The sequence below is a fragment of the Camelus ferus genome, chromosome 22, assembly GCF_009834535.1.
Source record: "Camelus ferus isolate YT-003-E chromosome 22, BCGSAC_Cfer_1.0, whole genome shotgun sequence".
Taxonomy (NCBI): Eukaryota; Metazoa; Chordata; class Mammalia; order Artiodactyla; family Camelidae; genus Camelus; species Camelus ferus.
Window position 1 is genome coordinate 21,750,267 of NC_045717.1, and position 12,370 is coordinate 21,762,636.

A 12,370-nucleotide genomic window follows, 5' to 3' on the forward strand; every position below is an offset into this window, starting at 1 on the left:
AACTTCCCAAACAGAAACTCTGTCCCCAAGAAACACTCACTCCCCATCCCCTCCCCCAGCCCCTGGTCCCTACCATCCTACTTTCTGTCTCTAGGAATCTGACTCCTTTAGGGACCTCAGAGGCATGGAATCAGACAGATTTGTCCTTTTGTGACTGGTTTATTTCTCTGAGCATCATGTCTTCAAAGTTCAAGCACATGTCAGAATTGCCTTCCTTTTTAAGGCTGAATCACATTCCATTGTGTGGATGGACCACATTTTGTTCATCCGTCGTGTTGATGGACCCTTGGGCTGCTTCCACCTTTTGGCTATTGTGAATAGTGCCACTATGAACATGGGTGTCCCATCTTAACAATATTTTAATAACCATCTATTGGGCACTCATCCATGCTGGCAACAAACATGAGACACTTGACGTATGTGGGACAAGGCCCACCTGGCAAATGGGAGGCCAAGGCTCAGAGAGGCGGTCATGGCCCAGATCACACAGCAGAGCCGCAATCCATGCCGGAGTCTCTCCTGCCGCTAAGACCAGCCCTCCCACCTGGAGTGATTTTCTTTCTAGTCTCCCCTGAGGGACTAAAATGCTCAACCCAAGGCTGGCCTCTCAGGCATACACACTTGACTCTCTATTTCCAAAGTCCGTGTGCCCCAGAGGACAGACAGAAATGTTCCTGGCTATGTGCACTTCTGTGTGCTCAGTTACTCCATCAACAAACGTTTGCTGAGCATTTACTATCTGCTCACTGCAGACCTGTGAGCTCCTGGTCTGGGGCTTGAGGGCCAGGCAGAAGCACAGCATCAACGCCATGTGTCTGTTATGTGCCAGCAGAGTCACATGTAGACCAGGACCACCTAAGCCAGTTGTCTAGCCGGTGCCGCCCCACCCCCACCCACCCAGTGTGTCTCTGTCTCTTGGGTCTGTATTCAGGGTGGGAGGAGGGCAGGGCCAGAGGGTCCCATCTGTGACCCCCAACCCCTGCCTTTTTCTGCCCTTCAGAAACAAGCTAATGATCTGGTGTCCACGCTTAAGAGGTGCACGCCCCACTACATCCGATGCATCAAACCCAACGAGACCAAGAGGCCCCGTGACTGGGAGGAGAGCAGGTGACCCCTCAACCCGGTCTCGCTACTCATGGGGCCAGTCCACACCATCCATCCTCCAGACTGACCCTCCCTCTGCAACCCTCCCAGGGCCATGTGACCCATGGAAAGGCTCACCCAGGCTGACCCCACGACCAGTGTGAAGCCCCTCAGGGCCCCAGGGCTACACCTAGCACTGGCCAAGACCTCCAGGGAGGACCCCAGACTCACTGTAGGATGCCCCAGGGGCTATCACAGTCCCCCTCATTCCCCAGACCCCAGGAAACACCCATAGAAGCGACCCTGGAACTGACCATGGAACAAACACAGATGCCTCCCCCGAACCCAGGCCCCCACCACACAGAACTAACTCCCAAGTGGACTCCTGAGACCAGGACTGAACCCCCCTCCTTAGATCCCAGAACTTACCCCTAAACTGCTCCCAGCATGAATCCAGACCCCGCCCCCCAACTCTTGGGACCGGTGAGCCGCCCCCCACCGCTGGACTCAGGCTGCCCTCCCTCCAGGGTCAAGCACCAGGTGGAGTACCTGGGCCTGAAAGAGAACATCAGGGTGCGCCGGGCCGGCTTCGCCTACCGCCGCCAGTTCTCCAAGTTCCTGCAGAGGTGAGGCGCCCCCGCCGCACACCCCCCCACCCCAGCCACCCACCACCCCGGGAGCCGCGCAAACCCTCCCTCACCCTCCGCCTCCAGGTACGCCATTCTGACCCCGGAGACGTGGCCGCACTGGCGTGGGGACGAGCGCCAGGGGGTCCAGCACTTGCTGCGGGCGGTCAACATGGAGCCAGACCAGTACCAGATGGGGAGCACCAAGGTCTTCATCAAGAACCCTGAGTCGGTAAGTGTGTGGCAGAGAGAGACAGACACCCGCTGCATTCCCCTGCATTGTCCTGCCTTTCAGCCCCCTGTGCAATCATGGGCACATTTCCTCGCCCCTCCAAGCCTCAGTCTTCCCATCTGGAAAGTGGGGAGAGTCATGGCCACCCTGCAGGATCGAAGGGTGGATTAGACAAAACAGGATGTCCGCAGCACAGTGCCTGGCATGTAGTAGGTGCTCCAAAAAAAACTAAATTAGAGGGGAGAGTAATAGCTCAGTAGTAGAGTGCATAGTTAGCATGCACAAGGTCCTGGGTTCAATCCCCAGTGCCACCATTAAAAAAAAAAAGAAGCAAAGCAAAGAAAAAATAACTAAATTAGCTAGGCGGTCCTTGGTGGCCAGCAAGCAGGTGGAGAACCACCTGGCCACCTGCAGTGATGCCCAATGTCTTTTTGTTCCTTCCTGTCTTCTTTCTTTCCTCCATCCCTTTCATCTTTTTACCGTCTTCATTTCGTCCTTCGCCTTCCTCCTATCCTGTTTTCTCTCTCCCCTTTTCTTCTTTCAACCCTTCATTCATGAACACACTCAGTCCCTGAGCCCAAGACTCAGGTCAAAGTGGCAGTTTTCTTATTCCAAGACCTGCCTGGGGCCCTACATCAAAGACAAATCTCATTACACATCTTCCCAACACAGGGATAATCTCTCCGGCACTGTCATCAGCTCTCAGCCTTGTATCAAAAGGCTGGAGGTACCACCAACTTCATGCTGCCTCTGTCTTTAGAGGGAAAAGCAAACAAACAAAGAAACAATGACAAACAGGCTCTGGGGATCTAGCGTACAGCGGTGATTACAGTTAACAATACTGGGTTACGTACCTAACAGGTGCCAAGAGAGTAGATCTTCAGTGTTCGCAGCATGAGAAAGAAATGGTAATTATGTGATGGGATAGAGGGGTTAGCTAACCTACGGTGGTAATCATTTTGCAACATATATGTGGCAAAGTATAAGTGTATCCTGTACACTTGAAAGTTACACAATATAATGTCAGTGATGTCAATAAAGCTGGGAGGTGGGGGACTTTTTTTTAAAAGTAACAATGACAATAACAAAAAAAAATAATAGTAAGGCAAGGAAATCCCCCCGCGGGACTGTCTGGCCACCTGCCTCTCTATGAGGACTGGAAAACAGACAGGACGTGGCCATTTCCACTAGCTGTGCTGCTTCAAGGGGATCTCAGGTTCCCCAGCCAGGACCAAGCTGGAGCACCGGGGAAAGGTGTGCTGGGGATGTGGGCCAGGCCCAGCCAGGTGCCCCACCACCTGCATAATCACAGCACCTGCTCTACAGCACCCCAGGGACTTTATGAAGACAACCAGGAGATTGTCACGATTCCCTTGATGTTACTGTAACTTACAGGTAATCGTCCTCTCGCCAAACAAACACGTAACACAGGTGGGTAGAGACTAGCAATTTCATAGCTATAGAAATAGTCTCTGTCTTGGGAGATCTGGATACTTCATCCCTCGAAATCACCTGCGTCTTTCTCCCAGAACTTTTCCCTACAGATGTGCTTTGCTCCAAGAAATCGAGACAGACTAGAATTGCCTTCAAAGTAGATACTGTTAGTGACAGAAACTCAGCACAAACCGAAATTGTCCCTGGCAAAAACTGCCCTGGAACAATTTAAGTGGCAACAGATTAAGAAAGAAAGGAGAAAGGGAGGGGAAGATGAAAATAAAAAAAGGAGAATGGGAGAGAGGGAGAGAAAGAAAGGGAATCCATCTTGCTGGTTACAGATTACAATATCTGACTCTGAAAGAAAGAGATAAAAGTTGACGTTAAAGAGAGGGGAAGGTATAGCTCAGTGGTAGAGTGCATGCTTAGCATGCACGAGGCCCTTAGCATGTATGAGGTCCTGGGTTCAATCCCCAGTATGTCCATTTAAAATAAATAAACCTAATTACCTCCCCCTGCAAAACAACAACAAAAAATTTTTAAGTTGATGCTGAAAAAAAAAAAAAGACCAAAAAAAGCTATCAATGGCTAAGACTATCGAAGATAAAAGCAAATTTTGACCAAAATGGGAGTCTGCACATTTTGGGGTAGGGAAGGTGGGCGAGCTGGCAGTAATGAAATTCACAATGGTAAAAGCTTGGTGGGAAATTTTTGTAAGTGGGGGAAAAAAAAAAAAAGACTGAAAACTTGCACAGGAAAAAAAAAAGAATGCTGAGAATAGTTTTAGCAAAATGAATACAGGAAAAACATGGAGACAGTTTAACTGTGCACTATCAAAAATGAATCAAAAGAATGAAACCACCCTAAGGAGTTGGAGCCTCTCTCCATGAAAAATGCACTTATGTTAGCTGTGGATTGTGTTCCTTGTGGACTCAAAATACCTTGACGGTTTTACACACCAATTGGCCTTCACTGCCCACTGTCCCAGGTGTGTTAGATTCCCAGGGCTGCTGTGACAAAGTACCACAAGGTGGACGGCTTAACCCAACAGAAATTTATCTTCTCACATTTCTGGAGGCTGGAAATCCAAAGGTGTCAGCAGGGCTGTGCTCCCTCTGAAGATTCCAGGGAAGAATTCTTTGCCTCTCCCTAATTTCTGGTGGTTGCCAGCCATCCTTGGTGTTGCTTAGTGTAGAGATGTTACCACCTCTACACCCTTGGTGGATAGTCTCTGCCTTGTCATCACATGGCTTTCTCCTCTGTGTGTCTAGATCCAACTTTCCCTCTTCTTATCAGGACATCAGTCATATTGGATTTAGGGCTCACCCTACTCCAGTATAACCTCATGGACACCAGATCACATCTGCAAAGACTCTCTTTCCAGATAAGGTCACATTCCCAGGTTCCCGCTGTGTGGACATGACTTTTGAAAGAACAGTATTCAACCCAGCATACCAGGCCAGTCTCAAGATTTGGGGCAGGTGTCATCCACCGTGAGCACACCCAGCACCTGCCCTCTGAAGCAGGAGATGCATTTAAAACTCTGAAGACAGGAAGATTCACCTCCCAAATGGAAAAGAAATCCTTTTTACTGGGCAGAAGAAATAACAAGGTTGGCGGACACCTGCCTTGGTGGACTGGCTCACCCCCAGTTCTGCACGGCTGCTCTCCCTTGATCCACACCCGCTGTACCCTCAGCAAACCACACCAAGCACTTCCGTGCCCTCCAGACACCCTATTAGGCATTACTGGAACATACTCTGCACACAGACCCACCAACCCACAGAGTCTGAGAAACGGTCTGAGAAACAAAAGAATATGTAAATACCACTCAGTTCCCTGAAACCTGTGAACACTGCAATGTTGTTTTTTCTTCCTGGTGAGAAGACTCCCTACTTTTTATGAACAGTTATAAACACTGACAACTTTAAAAATCCTCCAACATATATATTTTTTAAAGTATGTTTGTACCAAGTGTCTGCAGGATTCCTCTAGTCCTTGCAAGGAAGCCTGGGGTTTCTGGGAGAAATCAGTCACCTCAGTGGGCAAAGCGGCAGCCGAGCTTTCAGCAGTGATGTGATATCTGGGTATTTGAGAAATCCCTCTGGGAGAAGTACTAATTATTTTTCTAAATAGAACCTGATTTTATTTGCAATAATTTTCCCATCTTCACTGATTGACAATGCTGTCCCTTTCATCACTAAACTTCTGCTTGAATTATGCTGTTTCCCTGCCATCTACCCTGGTCCAGCTGGTCGTTCTATTTTTTGACCATCACTCTATTGTTTTTATTACAGTAGATTTGTAATATCTTCATACACCAATGAGTTCCTTTCCCTGATGTCGTCACTTGTTATTATTCCAAATGACTTGCTCTAATATAGTTTATTCTCTAAGTCCCCTGTGGGTGGAGACTCTTAAATCTCAAAAGCCTTTACTCTGCTTTCTGCAAAAGCTTCCCTCCCTGAGCTGCCATGTATGGTTGTGCAGGTTGTGGACTGCACAACTGCACGATCGCTGGTCACATCACAGTCCTATACAAGAGATTTTCATATTACAGTCCCATGTTGGTTTTCCAAAAGGCACACTGGTTCCCATTTCTAACATCTGAAACTGAAGGGTACCCCACATGGATGGTAATGGCATTGCTTAATCAGTGGGAGAAACTGTGATGTTATACCATTTCTGACAAGACAACACAGCTAGTAAGTGGCAGAGTTGGGATCTGAACCCAGCAGGACAAACCCACAGTTATAATTTAATCCAGAAGCTTGTGCCCTGTATGGGGAGGGACCCCTGGGTCGAGTCATTTGGAGGAAGAAAAAGAAATTTTGACCATCGTGTAAGAGCACGTGTGCAGGCATCTGTCAGCAAGAGCACATGGGAGGGGTGGGCTCGGGAAAGACTGGAGACTGTGGCCCCTGGGGAAACACCTGGACCCATTGCCCCTCCTTCTTGCCCAGCTCTTCCTTCTGGAGGAGATGCGAGAGCGCAAGTTTGACGGCTTTGCCCGCACCATCCAGAAGGCCTGGCGGCGCCACGTGGCGGTCCGGAAGTACCAGGCGATGCGGGAGGAAGGTGAGAGGCTGCAGGTGGGAGGCTCGGGGTGAGGGTGGGTGGGCCTGGAGGAACCAGGCCATGACCTCTGGCCAACCCTCCCCACCACTGCCCTGTGTCCCCACAGCTTCCAACATCCTGCTGAACAAGAAGGAGCGGAGACGGAACAGCATCAATAGGAACTTCGTTGGCGACTACCTGGGGCTGGAGGAGCGGCCAGAGCTGCGTCAGTTCCTGGGCAAGAGGGAGCGCGTGGACTTTGCTGACTCGGTCAACAAGTACGACCGCCGCTTCAAGGTGAGGCGCTAGCAGGTGGCCACATCCGGGACCCTGGCCCCAGCCTGACACCCCCACCAGAGGTACACCCTCACCTGGCCCAGACACACCTGCCTACGGGTATACTCTCAACTAATGTAGATACAGCTGTCCATCACATAGGTCCTTACGTAGCCCAGATACACCTGTCCATCAGATACAGCATCACCTGGCTAGACACCTCTGTCCACAATTACATACTCAGCTTGTTCAGGAGCTCTGACCTCAGGGCCACCCTTATTTATCTGAGACACACCTATCCATTAAGGACATCCTCACCAAGTCTAGATAGACCTGTCCATTAGACACATAGTCAGCTGGCTCAGATACACCTGTGCACAGGTACACTCTCACCTGGCCTGAGTCCAGCAGGTATACCTTCGCCTATCCTGTATCTGTTCACTGCCCAAACACCCCCTTCTAGCCAGTATACCCTCATTTAACCTCCTGTTTCTTATATCAAGTAACCACTCATCTACCTTCACATGAAGGGACCCTCACCTGACCTGTCCTTCACCTGGCCTGCCAGCATCACCCCTCTGCCTGGGGTTGCTCTCCTGCAGACAGGCTGCCCATGCCCAGGGCTCCTGCCACCAGCCTCTCTGGTCTTGCATCCTCATAGCCCATCAAGAGGGACTTGATCCTGACGCCCAAGTGTGTGTATGTGATCGGGCGGGAGAAGGTGAAGAAGGGACCCGAGAAGGGCCAGGTGCGTGAGGTCCTGAAGAAGAAGCTGGAGATCCAGGCCCTGCGGGGAGTTTCCCTCAGGTGAGGGCCTCACTTGCCCCGCAGTCACCCCTCGGCAGCCCCCTTCATCCTCAGCTGCCCTCCTGTTCCCCCACCTATAACCCTGAACGTCCTACCTGCTGGTACGCCTGTAACCTTCTCTTGGCCCTAAGTGCCGCTTTCACCTGCCCCTGCACTCCTGATCCCTATTTGCCAACAGCACCTGTCCCCTCACCTGGCCCTTCTCTATTACCACCTTCCCCAGCTCCTTGCCATCTCTCCCGTTTTCCCCCACCTGTCACCCTTCACTTGCCCCTTACCTGACCCTCCCCTGTGGCATCTCACATGTCAGCCTTTCCGCCAGCCTCACCTGTCCCTCTCACCCACCTTTCCTCCGCCCCTCTCCCAGCACGCGGCAGGACGACTTCTTCATCCTCCAAGAAGACGCGGCCGATAGCTTCCTAGAAAGTGTCTTCAAGACCGAGTTCGTCAGCCTCCTGTGCAAGCGCTTTGAGGAGGTGGTGCGGAGGCCCCTGCCCCTCACCTTCAGCGACACGTACGACCCCCAGCTCTCTTCCCATCCTCGGGCTGGGCATGGCACAGCACACCCTCTCCCACCTCACGGACCAGACGAAATACGCCTGTGCCCCGCCCCCTCCCATCCCTGCTCGGCAAGGATGGGATCCAGAGGTGACCCCGGATTGGGGGAGTGGGGACCCCCTCAGCCTCCTCCTCTCCTCACAGACTACAGTTCCGGGTGAAGAAGGAGGGCTGGGGCGGAGGTAGCACGCGCAGCGTCACTTTCTCCCGTGGCTCCGGCGACGCAGCGGTGCTCAAGGCTAGTGGCCGGGCCCTCGTGGTCAGCGTAGGTGATGGACTGCCCAAAAGCTCCAGTGAGTCTGCGCAGAACCGGGGGGGCAGAGCCAAACAGGCGGTGGGGAAAAGGCGGGCCCCGTAGAGGGCGGGGCCAGCGGTGGGGGCCAATCAAGGTTGTGGGGGCGGAGCCAGTGAGGCTGGCCTAGAGAAGGTGAGGGCCATGGAGGGGTGAATCTAGAGAGACAAAGTGCGGACGCACGATGAAGAGGGCTGGGCTAGCGAGGTGACCAATGAGGGGGCGAGAAATATGGAGGGGGTGGCCAGGGAGCCAACCTGTGAGCCTGTTAATGAATAGGGAGAGCTCTGGAGTGGGTGGGCCTAGGGAGCCACTGAGAGGTGGGTCCTTGAGGGGCGGGGCCAATCACTGGGCGGAACCAGTGTTCCAGTAACTAAGCGGGCGGTCTTGATGGGAGAGCCAGTGAGCCTGGGAACGGCACCCGTGGTGGAGCCGCAGAGTGGACTGGACTTGTGAGCGGGGCGAAGAACCTAGTCTGGTCACCACTCAAATCCCTATATCCTTTCCCCCTTCCCTTTCAGAGCCTACACGGAAGGGAATGGCCCAGGGAAAACCTCGAAGGTCGACCCCTACGCGGGCAGCTCCCGGGCCTCCCCGAGGTGAAGAGACTCTCCCCACTAAATGTCTTCCTTGCCTCTTGTGGACTCCAAGGCCTAAGCCAGATCCTGTCATCGAGATCTAATAAGCAGAGCTGACCACTCTCTTATGTCCAGAACTCTCCATAGCTCCCCTTCTGCCACAGAATAAAGGCTAAGTTTAGTTGGTATTCAAAGCCCTCCAGAATCTGACCCCAGCTAACCACTGACCTCTTCTCTCCTCCCATCTTCCACTCCTGTCATGCAAGCTACATCTTCCTTTGCCAACTTAGCAAATCTGTTTTTATCTCCAGGGCTTTGCTTGGGCTGTTTGCTCTGCCTATCTCCCAAATTTCTACTCCACTTGAGCTCCTATTCATCCTCCAAGACCCACTCACAAAAGCCCACCTACGGAAGAGGGTGGGGGAAAATCTTACCCCTGCAGAGCTTCCCTCTAGGCCTCCTAACCCCGGGGTCTCTCCCTCCAGGCCAGTGCTTGCCATCCTGGGTTGAGAGTAGCTGCCTCTCAGACAGGGAACTTGGAGCCAAGTCTTCCCCAAATCCTCCTAACATCACCCTGACAAATGCCCCTATTCTTGCTCTCATCGCAGGCCTGGACCGCAACGGGGTGCCTCCCTCTGCCAGAGGGGGCCACCTGCCTCTAGAGATCACATCTGGAGGGGGCTCCCAGCGGCCACCACGGGGCCCTCCATCCTCAGCCCTGGGGGCCAGCAGACGCCCACGGGCACGGCCCCCCTCGGAGCACAACACAGAATTCCTCAATGTGCCTGACCAGGGCGTGGCTGGGTAGGTGGTGTGAGAGGACAGCCCCAGGAGCTGGGGGAGTGTCTGGGGCTGTGACGAGTGCCCCCTTGTGCCCACAGCATGCAGAGGAAGCGCAGCGTGGGGCAGCGACCTGTTCCCGGCGTGGGCCGACCCAAGCCCCAGCCACGGACACATGGCCCGAGGTGCCGGGCACTGTACCAGTACGTGGGGCAAGATGTGGACGAGCTGAGCTTCAACGTGAATGAGGTCATCGAGATCCTCATGGAAGGTATGTGTGCCAGGGCAGAAATGGGAAGAGTCAGAACCCTGACACAGCCAGGGAGCCCTCCATTACCACACGCCCTTCCCAAGAAGAGGGGTGACCGGCTAGCTCCCAGCCACTGCCAGAGATATCCTCTTCTGGGCCAGTAGCTGCACAGGCAAAAGGCCTTGGGTCTGGAGGTCACCTCCTAAGCCACTCTGGGAGCTGGGCCTCACTGCCTCACCCAGTACCCCAGCCTCCTTTTTCTCATCTGTCAAGCACAGGACTGAGAGCAGAACATACCTTGTGAGTAGGAAGTGGGCCGTGTCTGGATGGCCCAGTTCACTTCCTGTCTTAGCCCCTGGGTGGCCCGGAGAGGGGCCTGGGACTCAACAGTGCCCTCTGCAGGTGGGCGGGGGAGCCCCGTAGAGGTCATTCCTGGGCCCACCACAGGCATTATGGGAAGGGACCTCTAGGAAGAGATGGATGAGGGAGGAGCATCAGTGAATAGTCTAGAAAATGACAGAGAGTGAGCCAGGAGCAATGCAAACCCACATGTTGCTCCCTCCCTTCCTGCCATCTCTCTTCAGCCTCTGCCTTAGGCCAGGCCAGTGGAGACACAGAGCCAGCATGAAGGCTTTCTCCAGGGCAGGCTGGGTGCTGTCTCACTCTGTTTTCTCTCCCGCAGATTCCTCGGGCTGGTGGAAAGGCCGGCTGCACGGCCAGGAGGGCCTCTTCCCAGGAAACTATGTGGAGAAGATCTGAGCTGGATGGGGCTCAGATCTGCCTGCCCTCCCGCTATCTGCCAGGCCCTGCAATGGGGTCTTGCTTGCCTTGGCTATGCTGGCCAGAGGTCCAGTCCTGGGGCCTCCAGCGCAGCCTAGCCCACACCCTGGGTCTAGGGGTCACCACTGTAGCCACCCCCAGGGCCCTGGCCACCCAATCCTCTGTCATACCCATCTCCTCCTGTGCCAAACAGGGCTAAGAGCAGAACCTACCTCCCAGCTGCCTTGTGAACACAAAATGAGTTGTGTCCAGTAGGCAAATTACCGGGCACAGTCAGGGGGACCTTGACAAGTGTGACTTCCCTCCTTCTCTCATCACGGAGGCAATAAATATTTGCCGGGTGAAAACATGAATTAACTGAGTGCCAACAAGGACTACCTCCTCACAGCCCTGTGAGGTAGGAGCCATGAATGTCCCATTTTACAGATGAAAAAATGGACCCAGAGAGCTTTAGTCACTCACCTGAGATTCTACAGAGCCAAGCCTTAAGCTCATTTATCCTCCTGTCCCTCACAAAGCTTGAGTTTGTCTCACCTGCCAGGTTCCAGAAGCTGCATGCCAGCTTTCCTGCAGAAAATGTTCCAGTGGGTCCCATCAGCTTTGAATCTATACCCCCAAAACCCATCTGGGAACCAACTGGACCCCATGGAAGGAGGCAGGTCCCACATGGCCTCCCACAATCCACTTGGGCTACCCCTGGACCCTGTCCCTCACCCTCTGTTTGTATGGAGCCAGATTGGTGGGGTCAGAGAAGGGACAGGGGCTGGACCAGGGGAGGGGGAGGCAGAGAGATTGTGGGGTTTTCTGGAGGAGCCAAGAAGGATGCAAAGGGTCAGTCCCACCAGATCTTGATGGCAAATACCACCCACTGTGATGGGAGGACTTCAGGCAGGGGACTGGAGGATGGGAGATGCTGTATCAAAGAAAGACTGGTCTGCAGAATCTTCTGCAGGATCTACACCTTGTCTCTTCTGCACCTACTTTGGGAAGCTGAGTGTGGCTGGAAAAAAAATAAAATCCCGATTTTGCAACTGGGTCTCAGCAGCCTTTTAATTAGCCAGTCATTCTACAAAAGCATTTAACCAGTCCCTTGAATGTCCTTGGTTCCCTCCATCTCTGATTTTTGTCCCTCCACTGCCCAACCACCACTGAGCATTGCTCTCTGCAAGACTTAAGTTTCGAGGACAGACTGGGCAAGGACTGTGGGAGCCACAACCTCATCAGCCGGGCATTTCCTGGTGCTACAGGGGGATGAGGGCCTCTGTCTCCCTTCTCTACCCTAGAACTCACCATGCAGGCTGCCCCCCACTCCTGGTACTTTGGGGTACAGCTCTGTGGCCCCACCGGCATGGCTGCACCCTATTTGCAAGAAATAGGGCCTTCCCGGCAGGACAAATGGCTGAGGTTCGGGCGGGGCACTGGGGATGAAGAAGGGAGTGGGTTTGACATATTCTAACAGCATCTTCAGACTGCAAACCTCAGTCACCTTGGCCCCACCCACTAGGCAACATCCTGTTGACTCTTTTACAAAATTTCTTAAGTCCAGGCCCTCCTCTCCCTTTCTCGGTTCCCTGTCCTTTCTGAGACCTCACCCCACCCTTCCCCAGGTTGCACCAG

General features: G+C 53.3%; 1 protein-coding gene across 2 annotated transcripts in view; it reads left to right on the plus strand.

Annotated features, from left to right (window-relative positions):
* Positions 1 to 11,784, plus strand: part of MYO1F (myosin IF) — a 31,113-nt gene extending 19,329 nt beyond the window's left edge. For both annotated transcript variants that reach the window (XM_032466245.1, XM_032466246.1), the window contains 12 exons: positions 1,001 to 1,107; positions 1,611 to 1,709; positions 1,797 to 1,941; positions 6,339 to 6,453; positions 6,560 to 6,729; positions 7,370 to 7,515; positions 7,883 to 8,029; positions 8,218 to 8,366; positions 8,887 to 8,964; positions 9,552 to 9,747; positions 9,825 to 9,994; positions 10,656 to 11,784. In XM_032466245.1, the coding sequence (XP_032322136.1) occupies positions 1,001 to 1,107; positions 1,611 to 1,709; positions 1,797 to 1,941; positions 6,339 to 6,453; positions 6,560 to 6,729; positions 7,370 to 7,515; positions 7,883 to 8,029; positions 8,218 to 8,366; positions 8,887 to 8,964; positions 9,552 to 9,747; positions 9,825 to 9,994; positions 10,656 to 10,732 (1,599 nt within the window). In that variant the 3' untranslated portion in view covers positions 10,733 to 11,784. The remainder of the gene's footprint in view (positions 1 to 1,000; positions 1,108 to 1,610; positions 1,710 to 1,796; positions 1,942 to 6,338; positions 6,454 to 6,559; positions 6,730 to 7,369; positions 7,516 to 7,882; positions 8,030 to 8,217; positions 8,367 to 8,886; positions 8,965 to 9,551; positions 9,748 to 9,824; positions 9,995 to 10,655) is intronic.
* The last annotated feature ends 586 nt before the right edge of the window (positions 11,785 to 12,370 follow it).